The sequence below is a fragment of the Drosophila innubila genome (assembly GCF_004354385.1).
Source record: "Drosophila innubila isolate TH190305 chromosome 2L unlocalized genomic scaffold, UK_Dinn_1.0 4_B_2L, whole genome shotgun sequence".
Lineage (NCBI taxonomy): Eukaryota > Metazoa > Arthropoda > Insecta > Diptera > Drosophilidae > Drosophila > Drosophila innubila.
Window position 1 is genome coordinate 13,372,294 of NW_022995372.1, and position 16,415 is coordinate 13,388,708.

A 16,415-nucleotide genomic window follows, 5' to 3' on the forward strand; every position below is an offset into this window, starting at 1 on the left:
AAATTTTTATTACAGTCTGACTGTATAAATAATTAAAAATAAAAATAACTTAGAGCGATTAGACATGTCAAACTAAAATAAAAATAACTTAGAGCGATTAGACATGTCAAACTAAAAATACCTTTTAATGAAAATTTTGTGCTTTGATTTCAAGCAAAAAATTTTCAATTTAGTATTTATTTTATTAAGAACAAGTCTTTTGTTAATAAGGGTTGCATTATCCAAGTTAGCTGAAAAGCGTAAGCCGATACGATTCTAAAAATTTCTTTCAGTAGTAGGATTCCCACTTATGTTAAGTTGAACTAGTTTTAGCATATCTATAATCAAGACTGCAAACAACCAAAGTTTTGGTAAAGGTTCGGTTCGGCGACTCGAAACACAGACCTAGGTTCGATTCCCAAGCCGGTTTATAAACCCCCTAAACCCAAAGTTATGGTTCGAGCCTATGTTCAATTTAACACAAAAAAATGGTTTATTACTTTATTTTAATGTAATTCAATTTTTCTCGTCTTTTTTAACCAATTCAATTTTTTTTTCCAAAAGATGTTCCAATTTTGATAATAATCCAAATTTAATTGGAAATTGAATCCGAAGTCTCAAATAATTGGGTAATATAAGAAAAACATAAAATTTATGCAATTATTTTAATTTCGAACCGAACCTTTAATTTAGGAGTAAATAATTTCAAGGGTGCCGCCTTGTTCATAATACATCAAATAAAGTAAATAGTTGTATGATATTTTTACATATGTTCATCAATACAAAATGCAAATGCCTTGATTGTTAACTGAAAACTCTTACTATGCAACTTGGCAATCAACGACTACTCGCATGTTACAATTGCGAGCTTTGGCACTTGACTTGAGCAATTGATTCTGGCCCAAACACACACAAGCACTCACACACACATACACATCACACTCTTTGTGCATCTTCTGGTGTTGCTGAAATGGATACATACTTAGATAGATAGTACTCGTAGATAGATAGATGGGTGCATGCCAACATATTTGAAAACAGTGCAGCAAAAGGAGTTGAAGATTAAAAAGAAACTTGCGATGGCAGCAAATAGCAGCAAAAGAGTTCATGAAATTTTTAAAAGGCGACGATAGACGCAATGGGGTCGAAAAATGCCATCCAGTTTTCCCTATCCCAAGACAAAAGATTCTAAGGTTTCGCCATGTGTAGAGAAGCTCATGCCCAAGAAAAGTTTTCATGTTACAAAACAGCTCTTCAAATATTCAAAAGTCATTCCATTACTAAAATGACTTGAAAACGTTAGCAACCAGTGAAAATAACAGAGAAGACAGTGTTAAATTTTTTGCTTGGCTTTCTGTTACCGTTGCCATTGCATTTGGTGTACAAATTCAATGACATTTCCTTTGTTCTACTCAACTGATGTTGCTGTTTTAATACCCTGTGCATAGGATATCAAACGGGTATCCAAAATTTAATTTAAACAATGAATCCAATGATTGCAAAATAAACACAATTAAATTAATTATTTTATATCATAACTTATAGTTTGAAAGAATTCATAGTAAGACTTTTTTATTAAATTTTTTTTTTTCATATAATATTAAAATTCATCAAAAATCAACGTATCTAGTAAATTGTTGTCGTTGAAAGATATATATATATTTTTTTTTCAAATACAGGGTATGAAATATTTGAATTACATTTTAAATAAAAGTAATTTGGCCATAGTTTTAAAATAAATTTGGTAAGTATTTAATTCATTTGATAATATTTTTTTTTAATTTAGGATATATAATATTTGTTTTTGAGAATTATTGTTGCCATAAATTAACCTGATTTCTATTATAGGACATCTGGTAGTCCATCATTCTTGACTTTCAGTCATCCATATTATTGTCGGTGCTTTTTTTGCGATTCTGTTACGATTTTAATACATGAACATTTGGCTGCTTGACCCGCTTTTGGCAGCCTGACAGTCTGGCTGGTCCTGGTGCATTGAGTTCCCGCTGGCAGTTAAGATTGTTTCTGCCCAAAAGGCGCCACTTGGACGCCAAGAGAATCGTAATGCAGGCCAAGAGAATTTAATGTTTTAGTTGCAGATATACAGATGGATAGTAGAAGGAATCAAAATTGACTTTTAGCGATAAAAGATAATAAAAAGGGCAAATGTTCCTCAAGCTGCAGTATTTAAATTTAAATATTTGTCACAATGAAATTTTCATTTCACTTGATTAAGCTTTTAATTTAAGAAGCAAGTCGTTATATTTTCTTAAGTTTCCAAGTTAACTGATTGTATAAATATGATCCAATAATTGACAAACAATTTATATTTCTCACTCCAGCTCTACCATAAGTTAGCGACGTTGCCTATTTGGGAAACACTTGAATCATTAGCAAAGAGCTTTCAGGTGACTGTTCTTACGGGCACTTTACTAAGTAAACAACTACAGTAACAAGAACAGCAGCAACAACAACAACAACAGGAGGATGATAGGGTTGGCACAATTTTACGCCCTGAAAGTGCGGTAATTGATGTCAAAATGTCAATTACCCGAAATGTGCTTAAAGCACTTGCAACAGCTGCAGCTGAAGAGGCTGTAAGAAGCGCTCAGGAAACAGCTCCTCGTGACAGGACCCAGGCTTAGTAAAAGGGGATACGGAAAATCGATGGGCCATGTGTTTAATTGGCTTTGTGAAAGACACAAAACACAAACCTGATATTATGTAGATGTTACAGTAGATTTTAAGCTCAACACAAAGTTTTGCCTTAAATTTGTATAAGTCTGTAATTTCTTAAAAATGAAAGACGACAGGAGCACAAATTCTAAGCTCCAGCTCCAAGTGAAAAAGGATACGCAAATAAGAGAAAAAGAAAATTAAGTCGACCAAAAGAAATTCCTCTCTTTCAATTTCGTTTCTGTTGAATTCATTAGACGTAATTACGCAATCACAAAAGGACCCGAAATTCGGAACTGAATGAATCTTAAGCAAGCTCCACCAAACTCCTCCCCATATCTGAGTCAATGCCGAACAATACCCACATTCATTTGACTTGGGCTTTGCAGTTAGTTGAAATCGGAATATTTAATTGATTAGGAAATGAGTTGAGCTCGCTGAGATTTGTGCGCATTGATTTTGATGTGACACTTGGCTATATCTAAAGGTATTCGCTGGGACTCAATCATATTCTTTTTATGATCCTTTGAATGAATAACTTCTGAATATTGAATAGGTTTAAAGTGAGCAGCTTAACATATTTGTCATGTGTAAAATATATTCACGAAATTTTATTATTATTTTTTAGACAAATCTCTCAATTTGTATCATTTATCAGCATGCATGTTAAAATTATTATAAAAGTGAAGAAGGAAACATAAGCTAGTTTTTATAATCTGGCCAAAAGAGAATTGTTCATTAAAAATATTTACCATGATGATTAGAAGTCCTACCTCGAAGTATCGTAGTTTCTAAATTTATAATTAAAAGAGAGCGCAAATAAAAGGACTTTTTTTAAGCAAAGACAAAAATTTAGATTCAGTTTTACATTCTTGCTCATACAAATGTAAGGCTAACTCTGAATTTTGCTTGAATTTATTTCTAAATGAGTATAAAATTCGATACGGAATAAAGCTATAAATGGAACTTCCTGCGGTTTCCACCTTGAGTTTTTTATATGAGCTAAAGCTCGGCAGGCATAAAATGAATTTAGTTGAAATGCCAAATGCTCACTTGAAACTTTGTGTTGTAGTTGCTGTTGGTTTTTTTTTTGTTGTTTAACGTTGCCGTTGTAGTTGTAAGTATAAAGTAAATAAACATGAGGCACCACTTTGGAGGCTCGTACTCCCATGTTGCACGGCACGCTAAGAGACTGAGAAAACCTCACATGTGTATGTGTGTGTGTGTGTGTGTGCTGGAATATATGTAAGTGTATGTGTGTGCTGGATGTATTGTTGTTGTTGTTGTTGATGTTTTAGCGCTGTTTGCACAAAGTTTCCTAGTTGTTTTACAAGTTTTACAGTATTTGTTTTTTACTGTATTTCATGAGAGAGTTTTTCTTCAACTGCTGCGGCTATTCAATTAATTGTTTTTTAAAGTTTATTTAATTCGATGGTCAATTGCTGTTAAATATATATATTTAATAAACCTAAATTAACAAAGTAATACTATACGAGCCCACATTGCTCTTACTTGGCCGAATCAATGAGATACGCTTGATAAATCAGCTGTGACCCTGTGACCTCAAATCAATTTATTTACATTACACAGAGCTTCAAAACACGCCCAAAGACCAGGCCAAAGAGGCTGTAGATCGAATGATCGCCTCAAACTTGGACAGAGTTAATAAGGCAGAGCCAAAGGCGTCAACGCTGTGCCTCAAACTTGATTTATCTCCCGGCCTGCCCCACACGAAGACAAACTCTTTATGGAACTGCGTTCCAGACTCAAACGAAGAGTGAGACTCTTACTCAGACTTTAAATCAGATGCAGACAGAGACTCTGTTCATATAGCCAGCTGAGTTGTGGCTTTTGGTTGCGGGAGGCATTGCAACAGTTGTAAAGTTGCCCGTTGGCCAAATGATAATTGCCCCTCAAGATGACTAAGGCTGCGCCGTATCGATCTTTGCATTGAGATCTCTGTTAACGAAGTATACGCTTCGGATTAGTGAAATTATCTTTAATAATAGGCTTTAACAATGCCTAAATTATGTATAAAACCAAGTATAATGCTCGAAGTCCAGCTCGGCTTTGAAATACCCTGTGGCCCTGTGATCTAAAAATAAAATACAATTTAATTTACTTTAGTTTACCCTTGAAAAGAAGTCAAATTCCTGATTAGCAAAGCAAGAGTTCTGAAATAAATCATGTATCAAAGTATGACTGTTTAAATTATTTTTATTAAATAAGAATTACTTTCTCTTTTTTATTATTTAGTCTTCATGAAAATATCAGAATAAATAGAGAAATGGCCCATCAAAGTTCAAGACTATATTTTTTATGATTTTAATTTTTTGATTCTTCAGCATACAAAATTAAAAAAAAAAGATTAATTTTTATATGGTCAATTATGATTATAATATCTTTGCATATAGGTACTGCTATAAAAGTTATTCTACAGAATGTGTGGCACATACTTAACAGCACCCACAAAATCTATGTTTATTTATAATATTGTGATACTGACGATGCCCTCGACACAAATCATTTCTCAATCACGTCGCGGCAACAGCTCAACAATTTGCAACGCCTCCTCCTCCTCTCGCCCCTTTGGCTGGTTTCGTTATTTTTTTGTGCTTTTCGTTACATTTTATTTCATGTTTATTTATATTCGTTACAACCACCAGAGCCACCTCTAGTCCTGCTTACAGTCGCCAAACTGCCCCAAACTCTGCTCCCACTATGGTCATACATACTTAATGTGGATTTAAAATGCGTGCTCGTGCAATTTCTCACACAAATCCTTTTATTGCACATTTGGCTTATGTCGGGTTTACGTACCAATTTTGCACGCCACCACGCCTCGCCCTCGTGCCGCCCCTTGCTTATCCACCCCCTCGCTGTGCATCGTCACACGCCCTCGTCTCGACCAATGTCCTGGGCAAGGGCCAGTGTTATTTGTGCTTGGCCTGCGGGCCAACTGCCGCCTACTTTATTGGTCACATAACAAAAGATTACAGCAACAACGGGGGAACAAATTCGTTTGGTCCAACCAAAAATAGCTTCCCAGTTCCCGATTTCCCGTCTTCCATTTCCCAATTTCTAATAGAAGTGTAGCGATAAGAATCTTTATGTCTACGTGGTTATAAAAATATGATGAGCATTTCATATATATCTATAATTTTTTGTGGCCTCTTTGTCCCGTTGACGGTTGACGGTTGTCGGTTGTCGGTCGACTGTTGATTGTTGATTTTATTGAGCTAAAAGCAATGCAGCAAATGTCACAATTTCATATTAAACATTTGCAATAGAAGCTGAGTCAGAAATGTATTGTAATCAAATAATACAACTAAGATGACCGTCAAAAATAAAGGGAAATTAGACTTTTAAATAAAGACTTTTTCGTCTCGACTATTGGGTGATAATACATTGCATAAAATTAAGCTTAGATTAAGGTAGAATACAGTTGAATAGAATAGTATAAAAATGAAGAACGGATACGATTGGATAAAAATGAATGTCATGAATTCAGGGGTATTCCAACCGAAAATCAACTAAAAATTTATGGGTATTTGCTTGGCTAAAACATCTGGAACACGCCAAAATAGGTAAGGATTTTTCAATAAATATTAATAAAATGCTTAATGTAAACTCAATTTTGTGAACTATCTGATTCTCTGGAATTTCGAAAAAAGGATTATTCACTTATTCGGCCACAATGCACTCAAACATTGCTGCCTTTTTCAGTAGTACACTACACTTTCCAAATAGCACTCTAGCATCTTTCACTTCTTAAGTCTAAGCCAATTGTTGAACACTGGGTGAACTGAAACCCCATGACGTCATTATTTGAACACGAAAAGGGATTTATTGGCTCAGGTGACAATCAAGCTGGCAGGCATATAAATTCACGCCTCCGGTAAAGTTGCGTGTCAAGTGCAGAGTTTACGGGCCAACGGGAGTTTACCGAAGCATCGGAACTGTGAAAGAAATCCGTTGGCAATCATTCATTACGTCAATCAAGTTGTTTGAAGCGAGAGTTCTGGTTTGTTTCAACTCAGATGCAGTTTCCTCAGTCGCAGCACTTCGCGATCTCATTCTCGTTCGCTTCTCAATTTAAATTAAAAACTTTGCCGAAACTTTAAATACAGCTTACGGCCTTGTAGGCAGAGGGAGGAAAAGAGGATGCAAAGAGCTGAGCAAGCTGCACTTAGCACCGCTTCAGAGCTCGACTAAAAGTCCAACGCTTCGTTGGTTGGCGAAGATGGCGTAAGTAAGCACAATGGATTCCAGTAGAAAGTCAGCTCTTAATTCAACAAACTTTTTGTTTTCCCCATATATGAAAGTATGTGAAGTGGGTGCATAAGAGTTCATATGCCAGTTGTTTAACTTAACTAGATTTGTTATAAATTTAAAACAATTTGCTGACCACAAAACAGAGCAGTTGTGAAATCAATTCGGCAGGCAGACTTTCACTTTGATTTCATTAACAAAAAGCTATCCAAAAAAATGCCAGACACGTTTTTCAAACTGACCAGCAACAAGACATAGATCCAAATTGCTCTCCGTTTGGGTCGATTGTCCTGTCAGACATTTTTGTCTGCAAAAAAAGTTTTCTGTATAGAAATTGTCTGTGGTTTATTGTTGAAATATCTACCGAAATGACATTTAAAATAAAACAATCAATGAACAAGACGAGTTTAAATTTACCTAATTTAAAAAGATTTTATGACCTGGATACAATAAGAGAAAAGTTTATAAAAACATTTATTCTTTGCGGAATCTCAACATATTCATAACTTTAATTAATTAAACTTTTGGTTGAATCTTTAAATCTTTTTAATGTCAAAGGCTGCTGGAGAAATCACATGGTAAAGTGTAATTTAAGTCAATAATTAACTTAAGAACCACATGAATTAAAAGCACTTGACTAAGTGAAAATTACGCGAGTGAGTAGAAAAGACAAAAACGGAAATTAATACGACACACACTCACACATGCTGTGCTAGAAACTGAATAAATTAAATGATATTAGTCGCTACTTTGTATGTGTATCCATGCGGTTTCGTTGATGTTACGCATACGCAGCGTGTGACAGCGACAGCGTCAACTTACAGAGCAAAACGAAAGCGACTTGTCAATGCTGTCAGGACATCAACTCAATCGCTTCTTCCCTCTAAAATTAAGTGCGAAAATGTGCAAATTAGATTTTGTGGTTGATGTAAAGACACCGACACATACTCACACTTGCACACACCTTTAATTACAGGCCCGACGTTGCGTATACGCAACTTAGAAGGCAACAACAACTTTTGACACCACGCATATGAATTAATTAGCAATTGAGTCAGTCAGGCTGACGTTGCGAGTGTTTAGAAGGCAGCCCTCTGACAACCACATAACATACACACAAACTCATATATATGAAATTCATGCTTACAAAATGGGAAAAACACGAATACGCAGTACCCTTTCTGAGGAATCTATTCAATTATTCTTAGCATAATTAAATCTACTTTTATATTTTATAGAAAATTACTATACCTCCAAATATTGTATTCGATGGTACATCATATATGTTATTAAATAAATTTGCACTATTTTCTACAACGAAAACAAATTTCAAAGTATCAAATAAATAAAAAAAAAATTAAATACAAAAGCAATTGCAATCAACAAATTTTGATTTCATAAAATTTAAAAAACTTAATATATTATTTAAATATAATTTAGACCCGATTATACGATGGTTGAAAAAAATCGACCTTCACAGAAATAAAATAAGTATACCCTCTGGAAGTATATTCAAATTGTGCTTGACATCGTGTGTTAATTTCGTCAGTTGCTACGTTTTTGGGCTAAGCAGAGAGCATAGTCTATGAGTAATATGAACATTAAGGGAGTTTTAGAGTTGGGTTCACCAAACTGATTGAATATAATAAATATGCGACAAACTAGTTGTACGTGAGAAAAGAGTATTGGAAAAGCGCCCACATCTTTGAAAGGGTTCTGAGTACAATTATAAAGCCATTAATATCGGACGGAGCGACAGACTGACAGAGCACACAAAAACATAGTGCCCACCCACAAACAATGAATAGTTGTAGTTGTACAGTATTATAATTGATTACACTTGGGACCAGCTTTACATTGACATGGTCAAGAGGCCAAGTTCGACCAACCCCCCAAACCCAACACTCTGCTGTCATTTCGAACACTTCAAAATTGTTTTCCGGTCTATTGTTCAGTTTCAAAGATTTTTTTTCTGAGATGGGGCAGTAATTTGAATATTTTTGTTATGCTGCAACTGTCAATTTAATATGTCACAATAAGAAATAAGCCCACTTTACACAATCCACTGTACACAAATGTCCAATGCACAACATACAGAAATTCTGAAATAAATGTTAATTGTTATGAAATCAATTCAGTGAATGGCCATCGCTTCAATTGCCGAGCAGTTTTTAAGTGTTTTATAAATTGTTTTATATTGCCCCCACACTTGAATATTCGTTGGCTGCTGGGAAAATAATTACTTAATGAAGTGCAGGCAGACTGGAAACAGGAGATGCGGGTTAAGGGTGTTCAATATTGAAACCAATTATTTAATGCAATCCCTGTTTTAATATTTTCACTTGGAGAAATTATAGGTCTATTTTCGTTACTAAATATTAATATTTTGCAACTATTAAATTGTTATTCAAGATACGCATTTCTTGAATTTTTTAATACATATTAAATATTTATTTGTTAACTAACAATATGCAATTCCGGATTTTCATAATTTTTCTCAATCATGGTTATCAAAATAACATCAATTTTACTTCATTATCTTCTAAACGGCACATTTCATCCATTATTTCAGCGTGGTTATAAATAATGCACTGATTGCCCACGGTGAATGTCATATTTGCTGACTATGAAACTCATATTAGCCGAGTTGGTCCTTTATGGTCCACAATTTCAGTCGGTAATCGGTGGCGACGAGTAAGCCAAGTTAATGCCAAGCAATTTGTCAACAATTCTTATTATCAGATTTTTGATTGAAATTTTTTTGTTTTTTTTTTTTACTAGTACTCGTAGTTGTGCTGAGTGAAGATTGATTTGTTAAAACAACAACACGAACAACATCAACGATAACAGCGAGAATAAGCACAACAAGACAAAGAACTGAATGTTGAAGCACATTGTGCAGTTGAAGATGAAAATGATTGATTTGCCATAATGCCAACGGCAAAGGCAAATTCCGAGAGAGAGGTGGAGAGAATTCGCCCAGAGTTTCTATTTGTGTTTCAGCCAATTCTTGTTTTAAAGTGGAACAGAAATGAAGCCAGGCTAATCATCAATCAATCATCTACTGCCCTGCAATTGCTGTGCCATGCATAAAACAAAAGGCAAACGCTTAAAGTTTTTGCCCAGCAAAGTATGCAATGTTTTTCTTTGAGCTGCAAAGTATGCTACGGTTTGCCTTTATTTGTTGTCCTGCGCTTTTGCTTCACGGCTTATCGGAACTTACTCAGACTCAGAGACAGTCTCAGCCACATCCGCAGCTTCAGTCACAACCGCAGTCACAGCTTCAATCGGCGTCCGTCTTTATCTCTGTTTGCAAATTGAATTTGACCTGTCAATCAGCATTCATTACAAGTCGCTTTCTGGCTTTAAAACCGCATTTTAAGCGACGGCAAAGAAAATTCCGCATACGCAGCGCAAAATGATTCGAACAGGTAAGAACACCCACCCATACCCACACCCACAGACACCCACACACACGCATACACTCTTAAAAGCTGCCGCCAAATTGATTGTAATTGACACTTATTGGACAGCAGACGCTGACAGAGTTTCGTTACGTGGATTGTGGACCTTTGTCCTTTCAGCTCTGAGATGGGAACAGTAAGGCAGTCAAAAAATCTGTCGGTGCAAATAAATCAATAAGCGGGAGGCATTGCACAGAAAAATAAATTAAATACAAAAGATTAAAATGTGTCAAATGTGAGCTGAAATCCAAAATCAAGCAAAAAATTTTTAGCATAATTTTAAGTATGTTTATAATTACAATGTGAGTGATCTCTCGCTGAAATAATTCCAAAAATGTTAATCCAAATAGTCCTTGGCTTTTCACTCAGCTGACAATTTTCTTCTGCCGATGTATAAACATTGTTTATGTCAGTATAACATCTTCGTTGAAACCATTTGGAACAGAAATTTTTAAATAAACAATCCTAAAACTTTCAGATTATTCCTTTTTTCGTGCAACGCGAGTACAGTAATAGATAGAGTACAGTTTGGTACTCCCAAAAGATAATATAATCGTTCTTTTTGCAGTTCATACCAATTCACCATGTGCAGTTATCCTTGCTATCCTGCTGCCTGTATCGGATCTTGTGGCGGTTGTGGTCCAAGTGGATTTTATGATCCCAGTTTCAGACCATTCAATGGGCCATTCAACAGCTGGTGCGGTCCTTGTGGGGCAGGATGCTGCGGAGGACGCTGGTGTTAGATTCCAACAAGTCTGCATATTTTTCCGTGTTCGTTCTGGTAAACAGTCAGTTATACATATTATGCATTCAAAAACTTATAATCCCATCTATTCGTTCTGCTTATTAATAGATGAAAACATAGATCCTCAAAGTGGAAAAGTAATACTTGAAAAAGGCTAAAACGGTATGAACATCTCGCTTACAGAAGAAATCTAGGAAGAATTTTATGGTTTTTAGGGAAGTTTCAACTATTAAAACTGGTTCCGTCAAAATTATATGCTTTGGATCGTAAATAAAACTGTAACCTACTAAAATGTAATAATACTAAGAAAGACAATAAACATCATCATCCACTTAATTACTATTTATTTATTTTATGTCAAAAGTGCGACTCATTTTATAGTTTCCTACTCTGCGTACTTCAATATGGCTTCAAAAAACCCGAAGTTCAGCTAAAATCGACTTTTGGCAAGTTTGCATTTCTGGGTTATTTATTTCTCCACTTTAATTCACTTGCTTGTGCAAGGATGAAAATTTTTTTCTCAAAAATTTTCACGTCTTAGTTATGCAATAAGTTGACTGCATCAGGGTTACCAGCATTTAAATTTGCGTATCGTGCGATTAATGTCCACCACTACCATCGATTTCAGTCAAAATTTCAAGCAATAAAATCCAACATTTTCTAAGTAGGATTGATATTGTAACAAAGCAGGCTTTGACATCGAAATTTCAAGTATATTCAAGCTTTGTTTAGCTCCGTTTAATAAGTATAACCATGCCACATTAACCTTTTGGAGTCTTTACAGTCAACATCTCTATATTTTACTTGTGAATTTGTATAATTGTATATAGGCATGTAAGTATATAAATAACATTTTTATTTATTTTTTTTTCTAAATATGTATTTTCTACTAATTTTAAAATAGGTGCTAGTGTTTCCTGCAATTGAACATCGGGAGCGTCGGCTGTGTGGAGCTTTGGAATTTCTAATCAAGTTCAAGATTTGTGAAATCTGTCAGTCGTCTGCTTTCCAAACAATCCCTGATTCTGTGAAGAACGCTTAAATAAGTTGCAAGTGCTGACCTTACGTAACATATCAAGATGTGCAATCCTTGCTACTCGTGCTGCGGCTCCTGCTGCTCTCCTTGCTGTGGTTCCTGCTGTACACCTTGCTGTGGCCCCTGTGGACCTTGCGGCGGGTGTGGACCTTGCGGCGGGTGTGGACCATGTGGCCCATGTGGACCTTGTGGCGGCTGTGGACCATGTGGCGGCTGTGGACCATGTGGCGGCTGTGGGCCCTGTTGTTAGCTAAACTATCTTCAGAAGGAAATCTAGGGTTTAACATAAAATATAATGCAGTTCATTTCAAATTGTAAATCTTAAGCTCAATTACAAATTTTATACAATAACGAATTTATAATTGTATTTGTCTTTTTCTTGTCTACAATGCCACATAAACTTTTGCCATATTTTTAAGAAAATCTGCAACAGATCGTTTGGGGCTGTTTAACTACTGCTCCATATTTTTAGTCGTTTTTCTTTCAGAATAAAAAAAAACGGATGACGTGGGCACTCATTTAATATTTACTAGATAAGCCCAGTATGCCATGACTTTCTAATCATATTCACAAATAACGCCTTTAACTATAAGTAAACCAAATTTTTTTTAGTTTGGTTCTGACATTGAAACCATTTAGAACTAAATTCTTAATATAAATTTTTTTTTGAAATTTTGTCATTTTCATCCTATTTTCGTGTAAAGCGAGTAATGTATGTATTAGAGTAAAATATTCTTACATATGATTACGAAAGACATAACTTTGCAGCTCAAACCAAATCAACATGTGCAGTTATACTTGCTACCCTGGCGCCTGTATCGGAATGTGTGGCGGTGCTGCTCCGAGTGGTTTCTATGATCCTTGTTTTGGACCATTTAATGGACCATTTAACAGCTGGTGTGGCCCGTCCGGTCCCGGATTCTGGGGAGGTCGCTGGTGTTAGATCAAATATTCAGCGTCCAATGTGTTTCATGAGTTTTTCTTGGTAATGATTTACATATTATAGTTGTCACGTTCCTAATTTTTATTCACAGATTCAAGCAAAACATTTAGAAATTTTCAATATTTGAGGCGGTTTGAAGGTTTCGCTTACAGAAGAAATCCAGGAATAATTGTATAATGGCCAGCTTAAGATTATTTATATAAAGGAGCGTATAGTATTCAACTACTATTAGTTCTATTTAAGTTTCAAAACTTTATAATACTTTCTTACAATGAAATAAAATTTATGTATACACATGTGAATTCTAATTGGTTTTTATTTATGCGAGCTATCCATATAATATTCACAAATCGAACTTGTTTTTAACTTGTTTTACATCGCAAGGTTATGGCTTGGATTATTTCAAATCTATATGTATTTTTATGTAAATCATATCTATTTATGCAATGAAAGCATTCTGTAAATTCAGATTGTCGCTTGATAAACGCGGGAAAACTCCTACCGAAATGGTACAGAGATTTAGTTGTCTGAGCAAATCATAGCGAGCGGTGAATTTAAAGTTTTATTTTAGCATAAGGGGTTTCTTGAAATATTTGCTTATTGTAGAAGAAAGTTCGTTTAGTAAACACTAATTTTGGAAATATTTAATATAAAAATCATTCATTGATAAAGTAGTCAAAATCTTTTGGTAAATCCTAATTCCAAAAATGGCTAAGACGTAGACACTAATATTATTACAATTTCAACAGAGATACATATCGATGTCCAGGTAATAGAACGTCGAATTAAGATAATGAATAACCTTTTAACGATCATCCACAGTATTACTCTGTGTCATTTAATGCTTGCACTCCTCAAATACAGTGTTGTTCAGCTATATTTTTCGTTTTCTTTGGCGCTGTAAGCATACGAATATTTAAAAATTGGAAGTGGAGAGGCCTTTGTTTTTTATGCATACACTAACATATTTGTTATGTGTTAGCCATATGTTGGAATTAGGATATGTAATTCTTAACTGGTAGGGTACAGAGCGCAATGCATCACAATTTTTCTGATAGCTACTAAGACTTATTCGGTACTGGCAATACAATACACATATTAGGTAAGTAAATATTTATAATAAATGTACATATGTATAAATTTAACAACCCATTACTTTAGATTTGCATGGTTTTCAATCAAGCTGGCACAGTTTATTTTAATGGTGATGATGGGATGGATATTTTAAAAGAATTACATAATGTTAATAAATGTTATATTTAAATTTCAAATTCTTTATTTTTGTCTTTTTTCGAGTTTTACATAATATATTAATGAGTCAAGATTTAGAAGAGTTCATTACTTCTTAAAATTGTTGTAAATATATAAGCAATGCTAGAGATCAGAGCTTGGTCATAGTTTGACTGTGGTTGACTGTGGTTTCTGCAAACATTTCCCAGTACTACGGATTTAGTACCAATATCTAGAATTAATTATATTATATTATTAGTTAAAGTTTTGTCGTATCTTTCGATTTACAAGAGCTAAATTTTTTAAATTTCTATCGGCAATTTTTTCGGAGATTGATTGATTTTCTTCTACATATATTATTATATATTGGTGTGGATACAATCAGTTTGAATGGAACGAATGTACGCCATGTGAAGTAAAAAATTCATTGTTTTACTCTTTATATTTCTCCTTTGGTATAATAACATACGAACTAATTACACTTAAAATCATACCAAAGTAGGCTTTGGAAATCAAATTTTGAGAGCTTTGGTTGACGACTATGAGCCTTATAATATTTGGGTCATTAATATTTTACAGTTCAAACAGTACACATCTCTACATTATATTTGTGCATATTTGTGATTGTTTTCAGGCATGTAAGTTGAAACAGACAAAATATGAAAGAAATTGAATATTCTAATTTTGTTTAATTTTGATTTATACAAAAACAGGTGCCAGTATTTTTTGTAGTAAACCATAAGGTGCATCGGCTGTGTGGAGCTTTGTAAGTATCCGGCTTGAAAATAGCCACAAGATCTAAAAAAAACCACGAGCTGTTTGCATAAAGGAAAGGTGCTTGTTTCCGTGAAGAAGTTAACATAAAGGTAAGCAATTCACATCAATAAGCATATGCATTAACTATATAATTTCTTTTATATTATAAAAGTAACTACAGTCTCTTATCAAGATGTGCTATCCGTGCTACTCGTGTTGCAGCCCATGCTGCACACCTTGTTGCAGCCCCTGCTGCTACTCCTCTTGCTGTTCACCATGTTGTGGACCATGTGGATATTGCTGTAGTGGCTGCGGACCTTGCTGTGGCGGCTGTGGACCTTGTTGTTAACTCAATCTTCAGAACGAAATGAAGTGCTACTGCAGTACTAAAATATGCCGACATATAAATTAAAACATGTAGATTTTAATAAAGAGAGAAAAAAAAAATTAAATAAGATGTAAAACAAGTAACAAGAGCCGGTACAATTAATTTTAATAGATTTACTATTTATTTTTGTATGTTTTCCACTTTAGACAATTTATTTCTGTTAACTTAAAAATAGTCTTGATTTAATTCTATGCTTTCATATTTTAAGTCGCTTAAATGATCGATTTATCAGCGACATTCTTTGAATTAAAATGTTTGATAACATTTTATTATTTGTATGTAGTATGAAAGTAGAACGAAAGTTTCTGTAGAAAACCTACGCTATAAAATGGGTATCAAAACCGTTGCTTCAAAGTCAATCGTGTGTAAGAGTATTACCTTATTTATTCTTTAGTATTTTGATGTGCCGACCTCCAAAAAAACCCAAACGGATTAGGAAGGTTTGGTAATGCTGGCCGTTGTACTGAAGGGAAAGTCGGCAAGGGTATCGGAGCTAAAATGGGTATAGGCGGCAAGTTGGGAAGAGGTGGTGGACTCGATGGAGGTAGAAAGGGACGAGGAGGTAAAGGAATAAGCGGAAGGGGTGGAATGCTAGGAATCGGAATAATAGGCGGACGAGCCAATGATGGAATTAGTGGATGTTTAGGAGGAGGAGGTGGAAGTTTCGGTAACTGCGGCAAAATAAGTGGAGGAGGAAGTGGAAGTTTTGGAGCTACTGGAATCTTGGGGAAATGGTGATGGTGAACGTGGTGGTGATGATGATCCGATCCATCAGGTTTAGTTGTTTTTACACTTTTAGTTGTAGACGTTGTGATTTGTGTAGTCGTCGTTGGCGTTGTTTCTTCGGTAGTTGTTGTTGGTGTTGTTTCTTCGGTAGTCGTCGTTGGTGTTGTTTCTTCGGTAGTCGTCGTTGGTGTTGTTTCTTC

General features: G+C 34.9%; 2 protein-coding genes and 3 long non-coding RNA genes across 8 annotated transcripts; all 5 read left to right on the forward strand.

Moving 5' to 3' along the window:
* The first annotated feature begins 10,808 nt into the window (after positions 1 to 10,808).
* Positions 10,809 to 11,472, forward strand: LOC117780565 (male-specific sperm protein Mst84Da-like). 3 transcript variants are annotated; one of them, XM_034617140.1, is made up of 3 exons: positions 10,809 to 10,900; positions 10,960 to 11,172; positions 11,242 to 11,472. In XM_034617140.1, the coding sequence occupies exon 2, from the start codon at positions 10,976 to 10,978 to the stop codon at positions 11,132 to 11,134; it is 159 nt and encodes a 52-aa protein (XP_034473031.1). In that variant the 5' UTR covers positions 10,809 to 10,900; positions 10,960 to 10,975; the 3' UTR covers positions 11,135 to 11,172; positions 11,242 to 11,472. The 3 variants fall into 3 exon arrangements, with proteins under 3 accessions (XP_034473031.1, XP_034473029.1, XP_034473030.1); XM_034617138.1 differs by having other exon boundaries at positions 11,245 to 11,472; XM_034617139.1 differs by having other exon boundaries at positions 10,849 to 10,895; positions 11,245 to 11,472.
* A 420-nt stretch (positions 11,473 to 11,892) lies between these two features.
* LOC117780494 lies at positions 11,893 to 12,155 on the forward strand. The gene is made up of 2 exons (XR_004617086.1): positions 11,893 to 11,970; positions 12,041 to 12,155. It is a non-coding gene; the product is annotated as an uncharacterized LOC117780494 (long non-coding RNA).
* Positions 12,156 to 12,788: 633 nt separating this feature from the next.
* LOC117780643 lies at positions 12,789 to 13,417 on the forward strand. 2 transcript variants are annotated; one of them, XM_034617257.1, is made up of 3 exons: positions 12,789 to 12,884; positions 12,941 to 13,157; positions 13,226 to 13,417. In XM_034617257.1, exon 2 carries the CDS (start codon positions 12,957 to 12,959, stop codon positions 13,113 to 13,115), a length of 159 nt encoding a protein of 52 aa, XP_034473148.1. In that variant the 5' UTR covers positions 12,789 to 12,884; positions 12,941 to 12,956; the 3' UTR covers positions 13,116 to 13,157; positions 13,226 to 13,417. The 2 variants fall into 2 exon arrangements, with proteins under 2 accessions (XP_034473148.1, XP_034473147.1); XM_034617256.1 differs by having other exon boundaries at positions 12,790 to 12,884; positions 13,207 to 13,417.
* A 361-nt stretch (positions 13,418 to 13,778) lies between these two features.
* Positions 13,779 to 14,382, forward strand: LOC117780946. Its single transcript, XR_004617130.1, has 3 exons — positions 13,779 to 13,884; positions 13,938 to 14,217; positions 14,277 to 14,382. It is a non-coding gene; the product is annotated as an uncharacterized LOC117780946 (long non-coding RNA).
* Positions 14,383 to 14,900: 518 nt separating this feature from the next.
* Positions 14,901 to 15,533, forward strand: LOC117780158. Its single transcript, XR_004617062.1, has 3 exons — positions 14,901 to 14,983; positions 15,059 to 15,211; positions 15,274 to 15,533. It is a non-coding gene; the product is annotated as an uncharacterized LOC117780158 (long non-coding RNA).
* The last annotated feature ends 882 nt before the right edge of the window (positions 15,534 to 16,415 follow it).

Excerpts from the sequence above, each read along its gene's own strand:
- LOC117780565 (XM_034617140.1), top strand. The coding sequence starts at position 10,976 with ATGTGCAGTTATCCTTGCTATCCTGCTGCCTGTATCGGATCTTGTGGC.
- LOC117780643 (XM_034617257.1), top strand. The coding sequence starts at position 12,957 with ATGTGCAGTTATACTTGCTACCCTGGCGCCTGTATCGGAATGTGTGGC.